The sequence below is a fragment of the Strongylocentrotus purpuratus genome, unplaced genomic scaffold, assembly GCF_000002235.5.
Source record: "Strongylocentrotus purpuratus isolate Spur 01 unplaced genomic scaffold, Spur_5.0 spur5_scaffold_5, whole genome shotgun sequence".
Classification (NCBI taxonomy): domain Eukaryota; kingdom Metazoa; phylum Echinodermata; class Echinoidea; order Camarodonta; family Strongylocentrotidae; genus Strongylocentrotus; species Strongylocentrotus purpuratus.
In genome coordinates, this window is record NW_022145611.1 from 10584521 (window position 1) to 10606377 (window position 21857).

General features: G+C 37.6%; 1 protein-coding gene across 1 annotated transcript; it reads right to left on the reverse strand.

The window, feature by feature from the left end:
• Window positions 1–1627: 1627 nt before the first annotated feature.
• On the reverse strand, window positions 1628–17053 carry LOC115929767 (carboxypeptidase B-like). The gene is made up of 11 exons (XM_030999751.1): window positions 16955–17053; window positions 14839–14917; window positions 13004–13123; window positions 11548–11658; window positions 10787–10885; window positions 9982–10083; window positions 9050–9157; window positions 8231–8321; window positions 6102–6304; window positions 2714–2798; window positions 1628–1979 (listed from the first exon to the last, which is right to left on the reverse strand). The coding sequence occupies exons 1-11, from the start codon at window positions 17035–17037 to the stop codon at window positions 1789–1791; spliced, it is 1272 nt and encodes a 423-aa protein (XP_030855611.1). The 5' UTR covers window positions 17038–17053; the 3' UTR covers window positions 1628–1788.
• Between the last annotated feature and the right edge of the window lie 4804 nt (window positions 17054–21857).

The following is a 21857-nucleotide window of genomic DNA, read 5'->3' on the forward strand; positions in this document are numbered from 1 at the left end:
TGATTGGGGGTGGTTACCGGGGTTGATGTCCAGGGGATAGGTGTCCTAGAACCATTATGGTGACTGCAAACAAGCTCGGATTATGTATGCTTATCTTTCCATAATAATCAAACACCGTCAGTATACACTGATAATGCTTTCTAGTTTATATTTGTTAAAAGTATTACTGCGATTTTAATTCACTCATTATAAAACTATAATACTCTTAACCAATCTCCGAACAATCCAAGAGGATTTGACGACAATTCTGACATATGTCTTCGCGGTCTGTAATCTCAAAAACAATACCCGATCAATTAGTTTAAACAAACAATTATGACGAACAGCAGAAATTGCTGAGGTTGCAATGTTTCAATTTAGGTTGCAAGCTATGAGCCAGAAAGGTATTATCTCATATCGCATTAAGAGGAGTTGACGCCATTTTTACTCTCAACAGTCGTATCTCTCTTGTGGAAATTGAACAGCTGTAATGCGTCAATATTGTTGTCACGACTCCCTGTTTTTTGTCTCCACAAAGTTCATTGACATTTGTATAGACTGGTCAAGTGAAAATCGTCAACGTATTAATGAGCATTATCAGGCATAAAACATTACAGTTGTTTTAATTTCCAGCATTTTATAAATATTTGAAGACTCAACTGATAAAGATAATATGCTGGGGTTTAAAGTGCTGAGCTTGCATAAAGAACGCATTTTTTTAATTTGCAGCCTTCTATTAACGTCCTTAAAACATATACATGACAAAAAGCATTAATCAGCATCGCCATCAGCAATAGATCAGCATCATGGCTTTTTTCTCTATTATATCACCATCATCATTATCGTCGTCACCATCACCACCACTCTCATAAACATTATCATCTTTATTATCTTCATCATTAAGACCATCGATCGTCACCACCATCACCGCCATCATCTCTTTCATCATCTCTTTCATTATCACCTCAATCTTCATCTTAATCACTACTATCATTATATTCATCATCATCTTCCTCATATTCTATGACATGATCATGATCATGATCATCATTGTAGTCATTATCATTATTATCAACATCTTCATAATAATCACCATCATCTCCTTCATCATCACCGCAAACATCATCTTAATCATGACAATCATATCTTCATCAATATCATCCTAATTTACATTAATATGATCATGATCATGATCGTTATTATCATCTTCATAGTCATCATCAACATCCATCATCATCATCCTTTTCTTCTCTTCGCCTGCATCGTCATCTCCATCACCCCTTTCATTATCACCACAATATAATCACCAGTGTTGTCATAGTTATAATCATGACCATATTACTTAAATCATCATCCTCATTGTCATTAATTGCCACCATTTTCAACATCATAACCAGCATCATTGTCATAAATCATCATCATAATGGCCATCTTCACTGTTGTCATTATTATCATGGTGGTCACATGATCATCATTACCATCATCATCATTAAAATCATCATCATCTGGCATTCTCTCATTTAGACCAGTCTGAATACAATGGCAATCATTTCAGTTGCCAAAACATTTGAATTTTTAATGATATTTTATTGTCTCAACATTTTACATGACAATTGTACTCCATCCATTGTCGTTGTCTTTAATATTCCCATCAAAGCCCACGTTAACGATTATGCCTAACCAAACACGTTCAAGATTTTTGAATTTTGAAATATTTTCCACTAATGAAAAACAAATCGAAGAATATCCCCCCCCCCTCATGCACAGTGGTCGTGTGATAGCCATAGTCGCAATCATAGTCGCCCCTCACTAAGCAAACTCGGCAACGAGCTGCTTGCCGAGTGTCTTCATACCGGCGAAGATCTCCTCAGCGGTGGGCTGGATCTGGTAGGCGGGGAGCTCGAACCCGAAGATGCCCTCATCCCTCAGCTCCACGACGTAGGTGTACTTCACACCCAGGGAGCCGTAACCAAAGTCTTCGCTCCCACCTGTGGCGGGATCTGAGATAGAGATATTGATATGGATGATAATCTAGGGGTGTCGTGTTATAGTGGATACGCCACCGGACTGTGGATCACATGATTCGCGTTTCGAGTCCTTTAATGATGATAAAGTATGGGTGACGTGGCAAATTGGATACATCACTCGACTGTGGATAACATGATGAGCAATTTGAGTCCCAGCCCAGCTCTAATATCCTTTGGAAAGATATTATTTTACATTTGCCACTCTTCACCCATGACATAGTACTAGTAAAATTGGTATCTGGTAGGAATCTATTCCTTGAATGCCTTTTCTTGTTGAGCCTTGAGCTGATGATGATAACGGAAATGGTCTGCAGATTGATATTACATACAACTATTGGTTTCATTATATAATGCTATGATTGTAAAGGAATATATTCTTATTATGACACTGAATGATAAGTATTTTGCCCGGAACTTTTCATAATTATGTTTTTTTCCATGCAATTATAATTATAATGATGATGATGATAACCAGGAGGATGATTCAAAGTATCGATTTGTTGCCATATTTCGGCATTAAAAATTGCAGGCTCCTGCAATCAATGTTTACTCATTTGCTAAAAAATAATTAATGTAGATTATTTGTTTATCAAGAATTATTATCAAGCATTTGACTTATCAAATGACAGAGAGTAATTGATGCGTTCAGACGAAATGACACTCACAACATTTTAGAAACTTTTTTTCTATGGAAACGATATACTTACACATGTCAGGTCCTGATTCTCCAACGAAATAGTCTTTGCCATGGACCGAGGTGATTGAATTCTCGATTGCGATGGCTAGATCTTTCTAAAATAAATAAAACAAAAACCCCTGTAATGATTCCAAAACTGAAGCCCCCTGTCTATCAGACGAGTCAATTGTGGTGTAAATGACATCATAGTATTTCATATTATCTTTTAAAAATTAATTATAAGTTCAAATGGAAGTTTGCTGGGAAAATTTAGTGTTTTCGAAGAAATTTACTTCAATTCTGTTTTTCTCCAATCCCGTCTCCTTTCCATGTATCTTCTCTCTATTTCTAACTGTTTACTACGTCATCTAGATTCCCTGTCCATATATCCTACCAGGCTGTGTCGGCGTCACCTGTAGCGTGTCTTCTATTTCATATTGCCTTTGTCAATCACATGTTATTTCATCAGGCGCGCCGGAAGCAGTTTGGGATGGGGGGGGGGGGGGGGGCAAACATTCCAGGGGCAGTGACGTAATGAGAAAATTTTTTCGGAAGGGGGGCCGGGGGGCAGACGAGAAATCTGCATCACCACCAGTCTTACAAGTTACTTGCAGGTCCAGCGGAACGTTTTTCCATGACTATTATCGATCAGGTAGAGCGTAAATTGGCGTGGGGTCCAGGGCATGAACCTCGGCATGGGGGTCAAGGGGCTGAGCACTTGTCATGTTGTCAGCCGGAGAGTGTTTTATGCAATCTGTATCGTTATTTTGTGCATATCTAATAAATGTCTGCAATCCATTTGGAAAGGTTGATTATATCCATAGTATATAGGAATTTATGTATCAAGTGAGGTTTCACATATGAAAAAGTGGTGTCTATTGGCGAGTCTCGAACGTATGCTCGCGCGCATGTAATAATGGGCACAGGCTTCAAAAACCGTTCTTGTGTCAAAGATATTGGTGTAACTTTGCAATGCTGCAAAATACAAGTCATACCCAATAAACAAAATCACGTGAAAATCACGTCAATATCAAGGTATCGACTTGAGGAGAGTTACGTTCTTCAAACACCGGACATTTACGTAAATGTGTTAATACGTTTTTTGCATTAGGTAACTTAAAACACACGTACACTAAATCACGCAATTGTCACTGCAATATCACCATTATAATAACGTGATTATCCCTACCTTGGAGACCATGGTTTGTAAACCTAATACTCCCGTGTTTGTTTGGTTATGAAATTACATCTTCATACACGAAATTATCGTGTCACAGAAACACGTGAAGCGTTAGTGATAGTTTTAGTCAAAATATCTGCGTGAAATTCACGTGAATATTACGAGGCTGACTTGAGATGAATCATGTTCTTCATTCACGTGAAATTTACGTCGAAGAGGAAGTATGTTACTGTAACCCGCGTTCAACCCAATAATTACGCAAATGTTACACAATAAATGAACCAAAATAATGATGTCCTCATCCCGTTTCTGAACATCGTGTCTTGGATCTTCCATAATTACGTCAAGGCGCGCCCGGAAGCAGTTTGGGATTAGAGGGGGTTGGGTGGGGGGGGGGGGGGGGGGGGGGGGGGTTGCAAACATCCCAGAAGAGAAAGCTAGTTGCAACTGGTCCAGTTGATGAACCATTTAATGCCAACTGGTAACCCTGGGAATTGAAATGGGCTAAATGATCCAGTTGATCCAGGCCAGTTATAATTCAACTGGTCTAGCTGAGCCATTAGAACCATTTGGTAAAACTTCCAACCAGTTGAACAGCAACAATACTGCAATACTGGTACGTCTGTATTTCCAATGTAAGGGCATTGGTAATAAGTAGACTTACATAATTGAATTAATCGAAAAAAAACTCGTATACTTGTACTTTATTGAAATTATTTTAGTTCACAGTTAATGTTTCCCTTATTCATGTTTAACTATTTATACGAAGTAGCGAAATGTCCTATTAACTGGTAATTTATATTTGTAGTATTTTCGAAATGAATTGCATATAACTAAATCATCAGTAATTAAGAAATATGCTGTAAATTCAGATAAATTGTTTAAAAAACATAGATCTGCACGCACCCCATATTCAATATGCAAATGAATTGGTGTCAGCTGGGTCAACTCGAAATATGCCAACGCTCAGTCATCAACTGGTGCAACTGGAAATATGCACACTCCAGTTATCAACTGGTGCAATGAAAATATGCCAACAGTCAGTTATCAACTGGTGAACATAGAAATATGCCAACAGTCACGGGATTATCACCACGGAACTTAAATGGTAACTGTGAAACCATCAAGACACCCAAGAATAACTCATTTTCTCACATGGAAAACACGGAATACCCAGCTTATATTAATAATCCGTTTGAGTCACGCGATCATCACCGCGGAACTGCTGGCAACTTTGACTACGATTTAAATAGGTGTTTTAAGACACCTAATCATGACTAATTTTTCACACCTAAAAGTCACGTATGCCCAGCTTATATTAATAATCCGTTTGAGTCACGAGATCATTTCCGCGGAACTTATGGCAACTTTGACTTCCATTTAAATAGGTGTTTTAATACACCTAATAATGACTAATTTTTCACACCTAAATATCACGGATTCACAGCTTAGATTAGTAATCAGTTTTAACTACGTGATCATCACCAAGAAAGTTATGGTAACTTTGAAACCATTTAAATAGGTGTTTTAAGACACCTAATAATGACTAATTGTTCACACCTAAAAGTCACGTATGACAAGCTTAGATCAATAATCCGTTTGAGTCACGAGATCATCACCGCGGAACTTATGGCAACTTTGACTACCATTTAAAAAGGTGTTTTAAAACACTTAATAATTACTAATTTTCACACCTACATATCACGTTTTCACAGCTTAGATTAGTAATCAGCTTGAGCCACGTGATCATAACCAAGAAATTTATGGTAACTTTGAAACCTTTTAAAGAGGTGTGTAAGACACCTCAGAATTACTAGTTGAATATAACCAGAGATTCACGGACAGAACAATAAGACGATTAGCCGGTGTAAGTAACGTGATTATTACCATCAACCTTGGATAACCTGTGAAACCAATCAATAAAGGTGCTTACAAGACCAAATAATTACGTATTTATCGCCACCATCGGTTAACTGACAAAAAACTCGTTGCTTGGTCAAGTGGTTATTTGGTCATAAACACTTGATTTACAGAGGTAAGTGGAATCACGTTGCTCCAGTCGCGTGATAAACTGGTGGTTTTTAGGTTAGATGAAAACGTGAACAGGAGTACCTGTTTTGTTTAAATGAAGGCACGTGTCGATAACGTTTAAATCTAGTTCAAAAGGCACTATACTTTAAAATCACTTAAAATACACTCCCAAAAGACGTTACTTTTTGGTGTTCTGTTTATTGGGTACCTGATCGTCTCTATCTGGTTGTGTAACGGTTCTCCTGGTGTAACCCCATGGGTAGAGCCAGTACTGGCCATAGGAGTGGAAATCAATGAAGAGTTTGAGGTTTGAACCAAAGCCCTGCAGGAAATCCTTGGAGCCGCTGTTCTCGGGTTCACTCAGCGCCTTTGTGCCCTGATAGTCCTGGGCGCACTTCTGATTGCTGGCACCTATTTTAAAGAAGATAGAGTGAAAGGAATGTTCGATGATAAAATACTTGAACTAGAAGAGAGAGAGAGAGAGAGAGAGGGTAGAAAGAGAGAGGGAAGAAGAGGATTGATAGAATGGTGGGAACGATGGACATAGTTTATCGATCACAAATGCAATTATTTCTCTCCATTGAATTATGAATTATAATCTTTGTTCTATTTTTGTTTTTCTTAAATTATTATCTAATATTCCCACCGTTAAGTGCGGAGTACCTCAAGGCCCCACCATAGGTCCCATACTATTTTGTAATATATATGCATGATATGGTTATTGCATCATCTGCGAACAAAACTTATGTTTTTCGCAAAGGATACTAACGTATTTTATTAACATAGAGACATTCTTATCACAACATTCAATATAATATTAAACAAACTATCATCTTTGCTCAAATCCAACAAACTCTCTCAAAATATTAATAAGACTAATTACATTTATTTAAAAAACATACACTCTAATAACATTGTTATAGATGACATGCCCATAATTGAAAAAGAAGTAACAAAATTATTAGGTGTAATAATTGATTCAACTTGGAATAGTCATGTTAATAACATTTGCTTGATAATCTCGAGAGGCATAGGCATTCTATACAAATTGAAGTATTATCTCTCACAAAAGTCACTATTTATGCTTTACAATTCATTCATTTTGTCATACATATCTTATTGTAACATAGTATGGGTAATAGTAATACGATGAAAATTATGTTAATATATCGTCTCCGAAAGAAGGCACTCCGTATTTGTACACATTAACATCATTTAGCCCATATGAATCAAATATTTTATGAGTTAAAAACATTACAAATTGCTGACATTCACATTTTCCAAATTGCAATCTTTATGTATAATTTTTGGATGAGTATTATACCATTAGCATTTCGAAATATTTTTTTTTGTGTACAAAATTGATATACATTTGTGTCCTACACGACACTCATCCGACCTCCTTAACTAACCCGCAAATAATTATGGCCTATAAAACGATAAGACACCATAGTACGGATATTTGGAATGCTTTACCTGACAATATTAAACACTCTGCTTCTCTTTATTCATTCAAAGCCTCGATGAAAAAATATAATAATTATTCAAATATTAATAAACATTATAAAGATCTAAACAATTTTATTAAATTGCTTGTTTTTATAAATTAATTTAAGATGACTAGTTCATGAACAAAATGAATCGAACAATTTTTCACCTGCGCACCCACACGCACCCACGCACACACTTGCAATTTTCTTTTTTCTTTTCTTTTCTTTCTTCCAACTTTTCATTAAGATTTAAGTTTTTAAGTTTAAGTTTTAAGATCATCACTTTGTGTAAAAGATAAAAGTACGATCTACATTTTTTTCAATATCTGGACAGGAAACGCAAGAAGACAACAACAGTAACAAGTTAGCAACGATTTAATTTCCGATAAATTTCTTTTTCAATTTTCAGGGTTTTATTTGCCACATATAACTTTTTCCAAAGATTAGCTTCATTAAATCGTCTATAACTGAAGTTAATCTTTGGAAAATAGTTTAACAAAATCTCTGCAGCAGAAGGAAAATATGATTTTAAGCGCAATATTTCATTTGACATTTTTGCCACGGGAAATTCTAGGAGACTGAACAGAACAGAAACATGGAATGCCAAGAGAATGACATGACGAGAGAGAAAGTCTGGGAGAACAGAATGCAAAGAAAATGAATTCACGAGTGCAATGGAGGCTAAAACAAGAAATTTAATGCCTGAAAACAAAATTACAGGAAAGAGAATCGAACGGAATAGTGAAAAGGGAAGTGGGACATTCAGTATTCTAGAGTACTGAGAAGATGACCGATTAATGGCTGCAGTAAATTGTTCGATAAATAAATGTCCCTACTATTCTCCTACCTCCCCACTGGTAGTCGTAGTTGCGGTTCAGATCGACTCCAGCGCAGCCACCAGTGTTGGGGTTGCGATTCTTGCGCCACATACGATCGTCCTGTCAACGAAAATAAACAATACAATACAGTATAATATGAAAAGGAGCTGAGTCATACCCCAAGTTTTTTTTCTTCTTCTTCTTCTCAAACTCAGAAAGCCCTACCCGAGAACGTACCTTTATATTGTCCTTGGACAGGTGCCTGGCAGGAAAGTGGTAGGTGTGTTGACCAACATTTGAAAAAATCTTTGATTCGTTCGTATCATAATCTACATTATGCGTAGGTTTTTTTAAAATTAATGCTTGCACCACTCGTTAAAAAGAAGCAGAAGGGGTGCAAAGGCGCAGGTAATAATTAAAAGTAATATTCTTCCTATACATTTTGCATTATAAAGTTTATAACTTTGTGTACGATGTCATTCTTACATTGCGCATTGACTTCTGCGCATGTCGGTGACGTAGTCCTACGTTAGCAAATGACGCATCAGGTGCCATGGAGAATATTACAAAATCGTACACGCTTTTAAATACAGATGACTTTATTCAAATACATGTTGACTGGTGTTGGTGAAAGCCCTCATTCAAGTTCCTCGTTTAGGAAATGTTCATTCCAACAAAATTCATTTGTTTAATCAATTTGAGTTTCTCTCTGCCTCTTCCTTTCTCTCTCTCTCTCTCTCTCTCTCTCTCTCTCTCTCTCTATCTTTCTCCCTCCCCACTCTCTTTTTCTATCTCTCTGTCTCTGTCTCTCTGTCTCTCTTTCTCTCTTTCTCTCTCTTCATACTCACGGAGATGCTGAACTTGTATCCATCGACGTTGAAGACGGGTACAATGATCCACACAAAGTTATCCAACATGCTCGTCACCGTATCATCACTGCCGTAGTTATCTATGTACTGTTATAATAATAATAAAAACGTTACTTATAAAGCGCTTACCACCGAAGTCTCTAAGCGCTAATATGAGGAGAAAGATGGGAAGATGAGAGAGGAAGAGAGAGAGGAAGAGGGAGGGAGAGAAAGTGTGTATGTGTGTGTGTGTGTGTGTGAGAGAGAGAGAGAGAGAGAGAGAGAAATGAAAGAAGAAAGAAATTGGGACAGAAAAGGATAACAAGAACGTGAGAAAGAAAACAGACGTAAAATGTAAAGAATTGCATTATAATGAAAGAAAACGAAACATGAAAAATGATTCAGACACGAACACACTTTCCTTTTCATGATTTTATTTATAAGATTTCATTTGAGAAGTACGTCCTTTATAACCTACAAGGGACAAGTTGTTCAGAAATAACACAGTAAAAAGAACAGTTTCATACAGTTACAAAAAATTACATGAAATATTTTAAAGTTTCATTTCGGTTATTGTGCATTCAAAGTAAATATAACTCTGAATGAACCCATCGAAAGCCAAGCTTTTTTGATAGATGGAACACAAATGATCAATGTAAGTGACATTTGGTTATATTCACTTTTACAAGAAAAAAAATACAGTTATGCTCCTGTTCCACATTGCTGCTCCGTTCTATGACGTTCTTTTAAGTTTAAAAATATTAATTTTTTTAGTTTCGAGGATAGGGGGGGGGGGGGGGGGGGAGCAAACGCGTCCGTACACTCCTTACAATAGGGGTAGGGTGGAATAATCTCCGATACTCGACTAAAGCAATTCTTCAACTGAAAAAAGCGAGAGATATAAATTATATACGGCTACTGAGATCACATACATTTTTGATGAGGTTGATGACTGTAGCTGGGCTGATCCATTCGCGGGCATGGATGCCTCCCTGGATGTAAGCCACGTTCGTTGCAGATGGTGATTTCGCGATCTGTTCGGTGTGATTACAGGCAGATGTTTATGTGTTATGAGGAAAGTGTTGTCGAAAACGAGGCGGCATCAGGATTTTTGATTTTAAGGGGAGACACACAATTTCTTAACGATTACAAAGTAAAAAGGGGTAAATGTTTAGTTGTGCACTTAAGGTATGCCAATTGGGTTGCGAAAGGGGGCAGAGGCGGTGTTAAAGAAAGGAGAGGAGGGTTAATGTTTTTTCATGATTTTGCGAAGGTACCTTCCTTCAAAGTGTTTTCTAAAGCTATACAACGGTTTCTTCAAGTGGTTTTGAATATTCTGAAAGGAACCTTCATTCCAAAAAAAAGCGAAATGCTTGGATGCATAACGGGCCCCGTTTTTTGCACAAACCCAAACTATGCAAATTCATAAGTTGCTCAAATGGTATTTTGTACACCATGTGATAACACACACACACACACACACACACACACACAAACGAAAAGTAACATTCAATAGGAGATAGATAAGGATCCATTTTGTAAGGGGAAGGGGAAATAACATTACGAATGTTACTTTTTTGGGGGAGGGGGTTGTGTGCGTTATAGAATATGCCAACTGCAGGGCTTCAACATGGTGAAGGGGCACGGGACAGTCAAGCCCCCAGCCACTGGTAATGGGTCTCTTAACAAAAAAAAAGGGGACCTTCTTCAAGATCGTGATGATGACGCAAAGTTTACCCTGAGTCCGTAAACGGCTTCTCCCTCGTAAGTGGTAGTGACCTGGACCATGCTGACACCAAGGTGAGAGGAGGCAAAGTCATTCATCCAAGCAAAGATCTGAAAAGACAAATGAAGAAAAAAAAGAGATAAAGAAATTACGACAGGACGAGACAATATTGAGAAAATGACGAACGAATAAAAAACATCAAAGTAAGGGTGGGAGAAAAAGCGGAGTGAAAAGAAAAAAGAGAAAAAGGGAACTATGAATACAAAATTGGAAGACATAAAAATGAAGGAAAAAGAAAAGTATACTGAAGAAGGTAAATAAAAGAAAATGAAATAATTAGAAAAGAAGATACAGTAACGTTTAATCAATGAAAAGCTGGGAATTATGCAGGATTAGAGGCAGAATGCTAAATAAATGTAGTTTAATTTATCAATTTACAAGACGTCGTATCGAAATGTGTCGTGGTATAATGTTTCATACTCATACACTTGACTCTTAATCTAAGGGCTGAGTGTTCGAATCTCAAGGCCCTCAGAGAAAAAACAGAACTGAAACAGAAATTTCGTAAATGGGCGTGGCAGAAGAGAGTATGGGAGAGTTATATAATATAATATAATATAATACTACATAATGGCATATAAGATTTAACTTTCCTATAAACTGTTGACCTTGTCTCTTTCCATTTGATGGGTATGGGACGACCCTTAGCCCCGCCCCCGTCTCCCTCCCGTCACGTGGTGGTATTTTGTAACATGATTGGTTAAATCTTTACCTCTTCGTAGGTGTGGTAATTGTTATAGTCGAAAGCAGCCGCATCAAAGTCGTTCTTAGAACTGACCATCGCGACAGCCTCTCGGTCGATCAAATCCTGGACGTTGGAGATCTATAGGAGAAACAAGTACGTGTAAAGCAAGCCGAAAGATATAACATTCAATGAATATACAAGTCAAAACACAAGCAACCGGATCTATAAAAATATCAATAAATTGTTGAAGTCGGCAAGTGAGCAGATACACCTTTGTTTTACCCCAATTTATGGAATTATTTTGACAATGATTTATTCCTAATAGATCTAAATAATAGTATACATTCTCAGATTGTATTGAATAATAATTTGCGAGTGTTTGTTTTGCGTGACTGCTAAAGCATGCGTATGCTACTATGCTTCCCAACTAGGGGACCTACGCCATTGAGTCATAAATGATAGCAATGAGGATTAATGCCCCACAAAAGGGCACTAATATAGCACGTCGACACGGTTTTGATCCTGGGGCCTCACAGTTATGAGGCCACTGCTTTGCCACTGAACCATGACTATACGCAGCGGGGGCTAGGGTAGGGGGCAGTTCCCACAAATAAAGAAAACAAAGAAATGCAATACATTTTCAGTAATTCATTGCATTTTACCCCATTCCCCAACATAAACAAATACTCTGTACGGCCATGCACTATGGCTCAAAGCATGGGCACACAGAAGATTTTTTTCTGTTGGAAACACGTCACAATACAGTTACCAGATTGCCAATATGCGATTCGCATAGATTTAGTAATCTCATATTTCAAACTCATTACTTTCTTATTATCGGTCAGACTTTATCAAATTTTCGCCTTTCTTCTTCTCTGTTTCCGCTTTCCTACAAATGGAATTATTACAAGGTTTGAATTGCATATTAACTATACACGGTTCTACGTCCTCAAACCGAACGCAAAAAAGTTATTTACAGACTGTAATCAATATTTTAGATAATGATTATTTTCTTTATTTGCGACATTTTTTCTTTTAACGTGATTCATTTGTACCACGTGATCAGGGACCTCGTCAGAGGCAGAGTGAGTTGCTGGGGCATGGCATTTAAAATACCCTGTCAGTAAATCGGAATATTTCGAGCCTTGGCCTAAAAACCCGCCAAAATCAATGACATTTATATTTATTCATTGCCCTCTCTATTTATAAATTCAGCATTTAATTATTCATTTATTCCATTCTTTTTGTTTGCCTGTTGGAATAAAATGTGTACTCCTCTTGCCCATTTTGTTACAATATTGCGACCAAAAAACAAAAACAAAACAAGGACCTATTTTTCTTATCATATCTTTTTTTGCTTGCTGAAAAAATTGGACTAACTTGTTGGCAAAAGGATTCGACCCCTCCTTCCCCCTCCTTCTCCCTTCTTCCCCCTCCCTCCCCCTCCCTCTCCCATTTAATAATGGTGATCGCTTTTACTTACCCACGTCTCGATGGTGAGTCCGGGACGGCTCGCGGAGCTGACAAAGCTCAACTGCTGGTCGGGAGAGACCATAACGTCGACGGGTCGTCCAACCGTCGATGGGCGCTTCCAGAAATCAAGCTGAAATGATAAAGATTAAGAGGAAAAAACAGAGATGAAGAGTAGAAAGAAGAGGAGAGGGGAAAGGAGAGGTGAAGAAAGGAGAGGAGAAGAGAGGAGAGAAATGAAGATTAGAGAAGTGAAGAGTAGAGAAGCCGAAAGAAGAGAAGAGAAGAGGAGAGAGGAGAAGCGAAGAGAGGAGAAGATAGTAGAGGAGAGGGAAGAAGAGGAGAGAAGAGAAGGGAAGAGAAGAGAAGAAAAGAGAAAAGAAGAGAAGGGAAAAGAAGAGGAGAAGAGAAGAGAGACATAAATTGAAATGTTAACTCGATTTCTTTTTTAAATAGTCTTAATCCCTTATTTACCAGGGGTTCTCAATATCCTTGACGGTCCACATGTGATTTTCATAAAAGCTAAAAGGTCCAAAACAAAGGACGAAATTTCTTCACTTCATCATTTTTTCCATACAAACGTGTTTTTACATGTACCTTAATTTCAAGAGTTTACATGGTTAAGACAGTCAAAAGTGGAAGTTGTGGTACACAAGTCAGTCATAGCAGTGCAGTGACGTATCTAGGTATTTCGGCGCCTCACAATCTTATCTACATAACTGTACAAGCAAAAAGTTATACTTTTATTGTGGTAAAAATATTGCTTATCATCAAAATACACGCTGCCTGAACAATTTTGTTTTCTTCCGGGAATCCCGTTGCCAATAATCGTCCTGTTTTATTTTATTTTGCGAGTCAAAAATTGAGCTTTAAAAAATCCTCATCAAAATTGACTAAGGTACGACTAATAGTTTATTCCGGCACCTTGCTGTCTGAATATAGGGCAGTGGAGTTGAAAATATTGGACATAAGTGGCTTTCTATTTCACTTCTTTTTCAACTGGGGCGCAGAATTAACGAACACTCTGGAGAGATGTAGTCAAAGAATTTAGCAAGGTAAGAGAAATTTAAGATTGCTTTCAAAAACTGAACTTTCCCAAATGTAATTGTCTTACACTGAAGTATGTTGAGGCGCAATACACGCGTTTAAAACGCTATTATGAAATTACGAGATCTAACTGAAGCAACAGATGTGAGGAAGCAAAACGACTGGTCTTTTGAACAAAATTCCCATCTTTCAAACAAAAAATTATATTCCTACTTCAATTCCTAACTCTATTTCAAATACAGTTTACCCTTCGTATATCGGGCGCAGAATACTTAAAGTTCAGGGATCTCCGTGTCTCTTTATATTTGTTGTGGCATTTGTTTTTGGCACGCCTTCTGTTTTGCATTTTTCGTTGGCGCCCCTTCGTGTGTCATCCAAGGCATGTCGACATGGTGCAGCATGTTGACGCGGACATTTGAGACACCCCCTCCCCGCGCCCTCTTGACCTAACCCCTTTCAACTACATAACCATTGATTTAAATGCGAAATTCAGCTAAACCAAACTTTTATGTTTATTTCAATGGCATTGGAAAAATATTTGTTCATTCTATAATGTTTAATCTAAAATTTGAAAAATGCACAAATACAACTGAATAAAAAATTCCGGTCTATTAATGTTCAAAGTCTAGGATTGCCAGGCGAAAAATGGTGGCCTGTTTTTTTCTTCTCATTTTCTTGCAATAGACATGTTGAACTGAAAGCAGTACAGAATAATGATGGAGTACAGTGAGTAATAAATTATGTGATTACTTCCTGTAGCATTTGATAAATGTTGACCTGCTCGTTGCTGTGCATTCTTACCATTGCCCACCTGTCAGCTACCTCTTCCATCCATTCTAACTCCTCCTGAGTACGGGGAATCACACGGTAAACTTTGTAGCTGTTCATAGAAGAAAAAGAAGAAGAAATTACTTTATCGGCATCGAGTTCATAGTTGCCATTTTTGTCGAAACCAATGCTTGAACGACAATGATGGTGACGATGGTGGTAATGATGGCGGGGATGACGGTGATGATGATGATGATAAGTTGGTGGTGGTTATAATGGTGGTGTTGGCGTTAGTGATGATGATGGTGCAATAATTTTTATATAAGTAATGGTGATGATGGTGGTGGTGGACTTTATGGTGGTGGTGGTGGTTGGTGGTAGTAATGGTGATGGTGATGGTGGTGGTGGTGGTGACGAGTATAACAGTGATAATTGTGATGATTTGGTGATAGAGTTGGAGGTAATGATGATGGTGGTGGTGGTTATAATGATGGTGTTGGTGTTAGTGGTGATGATGGTGAAAGAATATATTTATATTAGTAATGGTGATGATGGTGGTGGTGGACTTGTTGTGGTGGTAGTAATGATGATGATGATGGTGGGGCTGCTCAAACAGCTGTTTTTCAAAACGAAAATGATTCCTTGCTTTGTTCTTAGCAAACAATGCCTTTCTGAAGAAGCTGAAGGTGAATAATTTGGAGATGGATCGCATGCCACCTAATCTAACCCAAATAAAAGTTCATGATGTGGGACCTTGTAAAACACACCAACTACACAGTAAAAACGCTGCTTAAAAAAGTGATGTTCACTTACAGTTGTACACTATCTTAAACAACAGTTGAACAAATTGTAAACAATGTTGCTCGAAACGAAAGTAATTTTGTTAAACATTCGCTGTTTAAAATTTAATGACTGCTATATTTACTACACGAGAGCTTTTAGACAGTGTTGTTTACATATGACGTCATGTGTCACGTGCCAGTAAAGTGCGCGTTGGCTAAAAGCTTTGTTTCACATCATGGCCGACCAAGCTGTAGAGGTGTCGTGGATGAGTGGAAACGTCGCCGGACTGTCGATCACAAGGTCCACGGTTCGAGTCCCGCCGCGGCACTAATGTCCTTTGGCAGCCTAGCATAGCCGGGTAATGTTGGAGCGCCTTGAGGACCTTGCAAGGTCGGTATGTGCGCTATATAAGAATCCAATAGTATTATTATTATTATTTAACAACAGCTCCTTTTTAAACAACTTTCTTTAAACAACCCAGTTGGTGTAAACAAGCCCCACTGAACAACAGCTCCGTTTTAAACAACTTTCTTTCAACAACCCAGTTGGTGTAAACAACCCCCACTGAACAACAGCTCCGTTTTAAACTACCGTCTTTAAACAACACCGGTTGTTTAAATTGTGATTTTAAACAAGTTGTTCAAAATTTTGATCAACTAAGTGTTTAAACTTTAAACAACTCGAGTTGCTTAACATTTTAAACAACTCTTAGATCAGGTCACCCGTTAATCCAAAGTTGTTTAAACTTTTAAACAACATGTTCACTAAAATTTTAACTGTGTAAAGGAACGAACTTGTCAATTTCAGAGCCTCTGTCAAAAATCGTTTCCGAGGATTGAAACATGATCCAATCAAATAAAGCAATATTGATAAATTATACACTGAATAGTCATTACAGATTTTCAATATCCATTTAATGCCTCAACGTCATGGGGTGTACTAACCTTTTTTAAACTTTTGTCGCCACTCTGCTGTTTCCTTGAAAACGGCAGATATTTTGTGCCCGTTAACACATTTCACAGAATGCTAACTCTGTCACTGTTTCAAGACTTGTGTTTTAACAAAACGTTGTACAAAGTTACATCGGAATATCAACCTTAATTCAATGGTGTACTCACTTTTGCTGGTTGCTGTAAAAACAAATGGTGCACATAGCATTTCAAACTTACATATCATGCCTGTACACACAATGCATCACTTTATTTGCGTCAATACCTGCGCTAATCAAGCCCGTTTGCGCTGTTAACGATACGTTCCATTTTACTACTGTACAAATCCCATATGGCGCATCAAAGATTGCGCTAATCTCTGACGCAGTCTTACGTCAGGCAAATAACACATTATGTGCAACGGGCATACGCCTTACCTGTCATAACGGACTTTGCGGCTGACCGGTAAAGCTGAGCAGACGGTCAAAATGACCGCCAAGAGACCAAGAGTAACCCTCATTCTGATCAACGATGTGTCGAAAATTAACCAGTATCAGAAGTGGCCTTGATCATTTATAGATCTATACATTACACACTGTTGATTATGACGTCAGCTTAGCTAACCAATCAGTGACAGTTTTGTTTTTATCTATAGATTATGACCATCTGCTGAAAACTATTGTCTACAAGGAAAGATTAATTATTATTTAAAAAAATGTATATGCCAAGCAAGTGAGGCATCGAACTTTTCGGCCCAAATCAACATAGACAGTGCGTATTAAAAAAGAAATGTACCAAACTTTTAATATAGCTTCTAATTAAAAAGTTATAACCTATGTAACCTAGAATCATATTTCAAGTTAAAGGGTAACTGATACCCTGTCTAATGATACCATATTCATAATTGCTCTGCCACGGATGACTGAGCAGTAGGCTTTTCAAAAAGCATTGTCAAAATCCTCTTGTACCAAATTTGGGCTAAAAGCAATGAATGTCGGTTAAAAGCCATTATGTGGGTTATCTCATTCCATAAACAGGTGCTCACTTATTAATGTTAACTATAAGGCAGATGAAGATAAATGGAGTTAAAATTAACTCAAGCTCAAGGAAATCAAACAAAATTGATGATATCTCTTCGTTATGATGATTACAATCTTGAATTCATTCGCATCCCTTGTTTAAAGATAAACTTTAGTACTGGTAAAGCGATTGCATTGTGAAAGAAAAGGTGTGGAAAGGATCAGCAACAGTTGATCATGTAGCATGTAAGTATTGGTGTGCACTGCAAGGTTCTGGAGTCATCAAAATCATAATAAATTTGACCGAGTCTTGGTAAAGTAACAAGCACTGTACACAGAAAGCTATATATAGGACAACACACATGGTGTCGGGGCTAACTATCTTGATTTCCTTGTCTTTCTATGCTCATTACTCAGCCAGTATACATTTTCTTCCAAAATTGTTTGGCACCTGTCATTTATTTCTAATCTTGAACATTCAGTGTAAGTTTCGTTTGATTCTGTGAGAATTAATTTCCTTTTTTTTACCAGAACTGGAGTTTATCTTTAAGGTAACCCTTATCAATTGAGTGATGGATAACATTTATTTGGGACTTTATCTTCTTTATGAAAGTCTACCGTCAACGTCTTGGATACTTATCATTATGTGTTCTTTCCTTCATTTGGGCTTAGTAATTTTTGAGTTTTCATTCGCTTTTCGATATAAACACCTTATGCCCCTTACGCGTGTGAAATGGCGCAGCGGACAAGTGACCGGAGAGAACTGTTCAAAATAGTTAAAGCTTATCCTAGGGATCATTTTAAACAATGAAGCACGGGAGCATGAGGCATAAGTTAGCTTTTAAAATGATTTAAGACCAACGAAGCACATGCATATTCGTTTTATAAGCCCAAACTTGGTATATACAGGGCGATTTTGACCAAACTGTTTAAAGACCCTAGTGCTCAATCAACCGTGGCAGAAATATTATGAATAGGATATCATTGGACAGAAAACAAGTTACGCTTCATGATTAAATACATTTCAAAGTCATATTGATTGTCACTTTTTAATTAGGACCTACCAAAGTTGGGTACACTATTTTTATACGCCCTGTATAGGCCTAACAGTATCATAAATTATATTACTGCAAGTCCCAACGACCATTAAAAGGTTAATGTCACCTTTGAAATATGCGGACAGAGCAGTATCACATACTCTGAACATGATTCTAAAGAGCGCTACGATAGGACATTGGGAGTTAGTTCTTTGAAATTCCTTGCGATTGTGTTGTGTTTGAATTTCATTACTTAGGTATATACTACTACGGGGGGGGGGGGGCTGGGGTTACAGGCCCTCTTCATTTTTTAATGCATACCACAGATTTATACAATAATATTTGGCTATGGGTTTCTCTAGAGCTCGGTCGCTCCGCTCCCTCGCACAATACAACAATCTGTAAAGCACTTCATTTCAGGTCTTGGGATTCTTCTGTGTGATCATTATACAGACACAGGCTTGACAATGTGAAAAACAAGTTTCAATTGGCCTAACAAAAGTGTCTAAATTAACGATTTGAAGCTGCCTAACACCATTGAGAGAACGGAGAAAGGGACTGTCATTGAAAGTGCTAAAACTACTGAATTCAATTTTTCTTTCTCGGTATTTCACCCATGTTTGTACTACCAGGAGATTGCTATAGCAATAGTTAATACATTGAAAGGGTTCTTGATATACACTGTTGGTCATAAAGGTGGATTTTTTTCAAACTCCAATTTATGTAATGATTTTGACAATGATTTATTCCTAATAGATCTAGATAATAGTATACATTCTCAGATTTTATTGAATAATAATTTGCAAGTGTTTATTTTGCGTGACTGCTAAAGCATGTGTATGCATCTATGCTTATCAACTAGGGGACCTACGTCCTTAAGTCATAACTGACAACAACGAGGATAAATGTCTCACAAAAGGGTACTTAACTACTTATATAGCACATCGACGCGTTTTTGATCATGGGGCCTCATAATTACGAGGCCATTGCTTTGCCACTGAATCATGACTGTACGCATCAGGGGCTAGGGTAGGGGGCAGCCCCAAAAAATAAAAAACGAAGAAAATGCAATAAATTATCAATAATTAATTGCATATCCCCCGGTCCCCAACAGAAAAGAAATCTTCTGTGTGGCCATGCCTTAAACCATAATGCATGGCCGTACAGAGGAAAAAAAATCAGAAGAAAACGCAGACGGCAACGAAGAAAAGACCGATCTTCATGATGATGACCGATATCTAGCCAATATTGAGTTCTCCCTTGCAATGTTGGCGCGAAAATGATTCTGATCAGACAGACGATGATTTGATATAATATGCATAATCATCGCGAGGAGGCAATATGATGACGTGTTAATAATTGATTTATGAGATAAGAAGGAGGTGCCACGTCAGTGGATGCATTACTAGGGATTCATGTGCAAAGAGACAGTGTAAAGGACGCATCTGCCAATCTTAAAAGCATTCATAATTAAAGGTGGTTTCACACCTTTGCACTTTAAGACCCGAAAGACGCACTGTCGAACTATTAAATTTACTGATGTTAGCTTAGAATTATCATACTTAAACAGTCAGAGTGCAGGGTGCTTAAAAAATTGTTGCTATGTCGGACAAGATTTAAGGTCGTAACTAGTTGTCAGTGTAAAGTACAGACGTGCATCGAATTCTGACGCACTTTGTAAACTGATTTGTAATTTCTCTTTAAAAAGATTTTAAAAATGTGGACGTGCAAGGAATTGTTTAGTTAAAGGTACTATGTCCCATATGCAGGCTAAGAAAATGAAAACGATTCCAACGGCATTTGAAAGATAATACTAATTTAGAACTTCCCTAAAAATAAGGGGGCTTGAAAATGTCTTTAAGTGTGAAAATAACGACTATTAGTTGTCGTATCGACTTAGGAGCTATAGAGCCAGTAAGTAATAGTCTTGATTTTCAGACCATTGTACCGAATGGTCGTACGTTTTATGCTGGGAAAAGATTCTATCAGACAGTTTAATTTTGGCCATTACAAGAAGTGGGTTATTGATGTAGACAAAATGTTCATGTACCCTCTACAGCTCATGTTATGTATGTTATTACCAAGGAAGAAAAAAAAAACAGTCAGTCACTCAATAGTGTTTGACAGTGAAGTCTAGCAAGTAAACGGGTTCCCTTGCATTTTTCAAATTTCACAGATAGGACATACATGACATATTCATAATTCCTGCAAAGTTCTACAGAATTTGAGGTTGGCTGCAAAAGGGACATAGTATCTTTAATGTTTAATTTTGCGCACGTTTCTAAGCATCACATGATGCGTGTTTCTAATTACACGGTCCCTGGGAGAACACGTCTGCAAGTCAACAGGTCTACAATGAGAAAACTCTTAAAGTGAAACTAAAACGAAATACGAGTTTTGCTCATTTTAATGACTGTATACACTACACAGTGCTACTTTGTGCGAACATGACACCACTCGACCTTTTTCTCGAGCTCAATACCAAATATAACGTGCAAGAACTGAAGCTAATGCAATATCGTGATTAGAACGTACTAATAAATGACATTCCCTATACAGATCTTGCCTTTCGGCGGTCGCCGAATATTTCTGTTGACAAATTTTTGGCACACTTCGTTTTAGCGTCATCATTTGAAGTTTCCGCGGAACAATTTTTTAGCATTGTTGAGGAAAAAAGGGCACGTTACCTGCAACACGTGTTATGCATGTGACCGGGAGAAGAAGAAGAAAAAAGAGGAGGAGAAGAAGGTGAAGACAGAGAAGAAGGAGGAGGAGGAGGAGAAGAAGAAGAAGAAGAAGAAGAAGAAGAAGAAGAAGAAGAAGAAGAAGAAACAGAGGGGAGAAGAAGAAGAAACAGAGAGGAAAAAAAAGATAAAGAGAGAGAAAGAGAGAGAGAGAGAGAGAGAGAGAGAGAGAGATAGCGAGAGAGAGAGAGAGAGAGAGAGAGAGAGAGAGAGAGATGGAATGGTAATATGAAGACAGTGTGAGTTTCCGGAGCTTGTGACGAAGTTAAACATTTGTTGAAGATCCCATATTTGTAAACATTACCAAGCAGGAGAAGAAAATTTATGTGAGAAGACTAAGAATGTTTCATTCTTGATCAGAAAACGATGTATGCTTTTCTTCCAAATAAATTAAACACCATCAGTATAACATTAATAATGCTTTCTTGTTTATAATAGAAGAAAGTATCACTGCGATTTCAATTCACTCATTCTAAAACATGATAATCTTTAACCACTCTCCGAAAAATCCAGGGGGATTTAATGATAATTCTGACATAT

What these genes read in the sequence shown, in the direction of transcription:
- LOC115929767 (XM_030999751.1), bottom strand. Translation starts at nt 17,037, where the DNA reads ATGAGGGTTACTCTTGGTCTCTTGGCGGTCATTTTGACCGTCTGCTCA. An exon ending in ATTACCACACCTACGAAGAG is followed by an intron (nt 10,886 to 11,547) that starts GTAAAGATTTAA and finishes TTGTCTTTTCAG; the next exon opens with ATCTTTGCTTGGATGAATGA. An exon ending in AAGCCGTTTACGGACTCAGG is followed by an intron (nt 10,084 to 10,786) that starts GTAAACTTTGCG and finishes CACACCGAACAG; the next exon opens with ATCGCGAAATCACCATCTGC.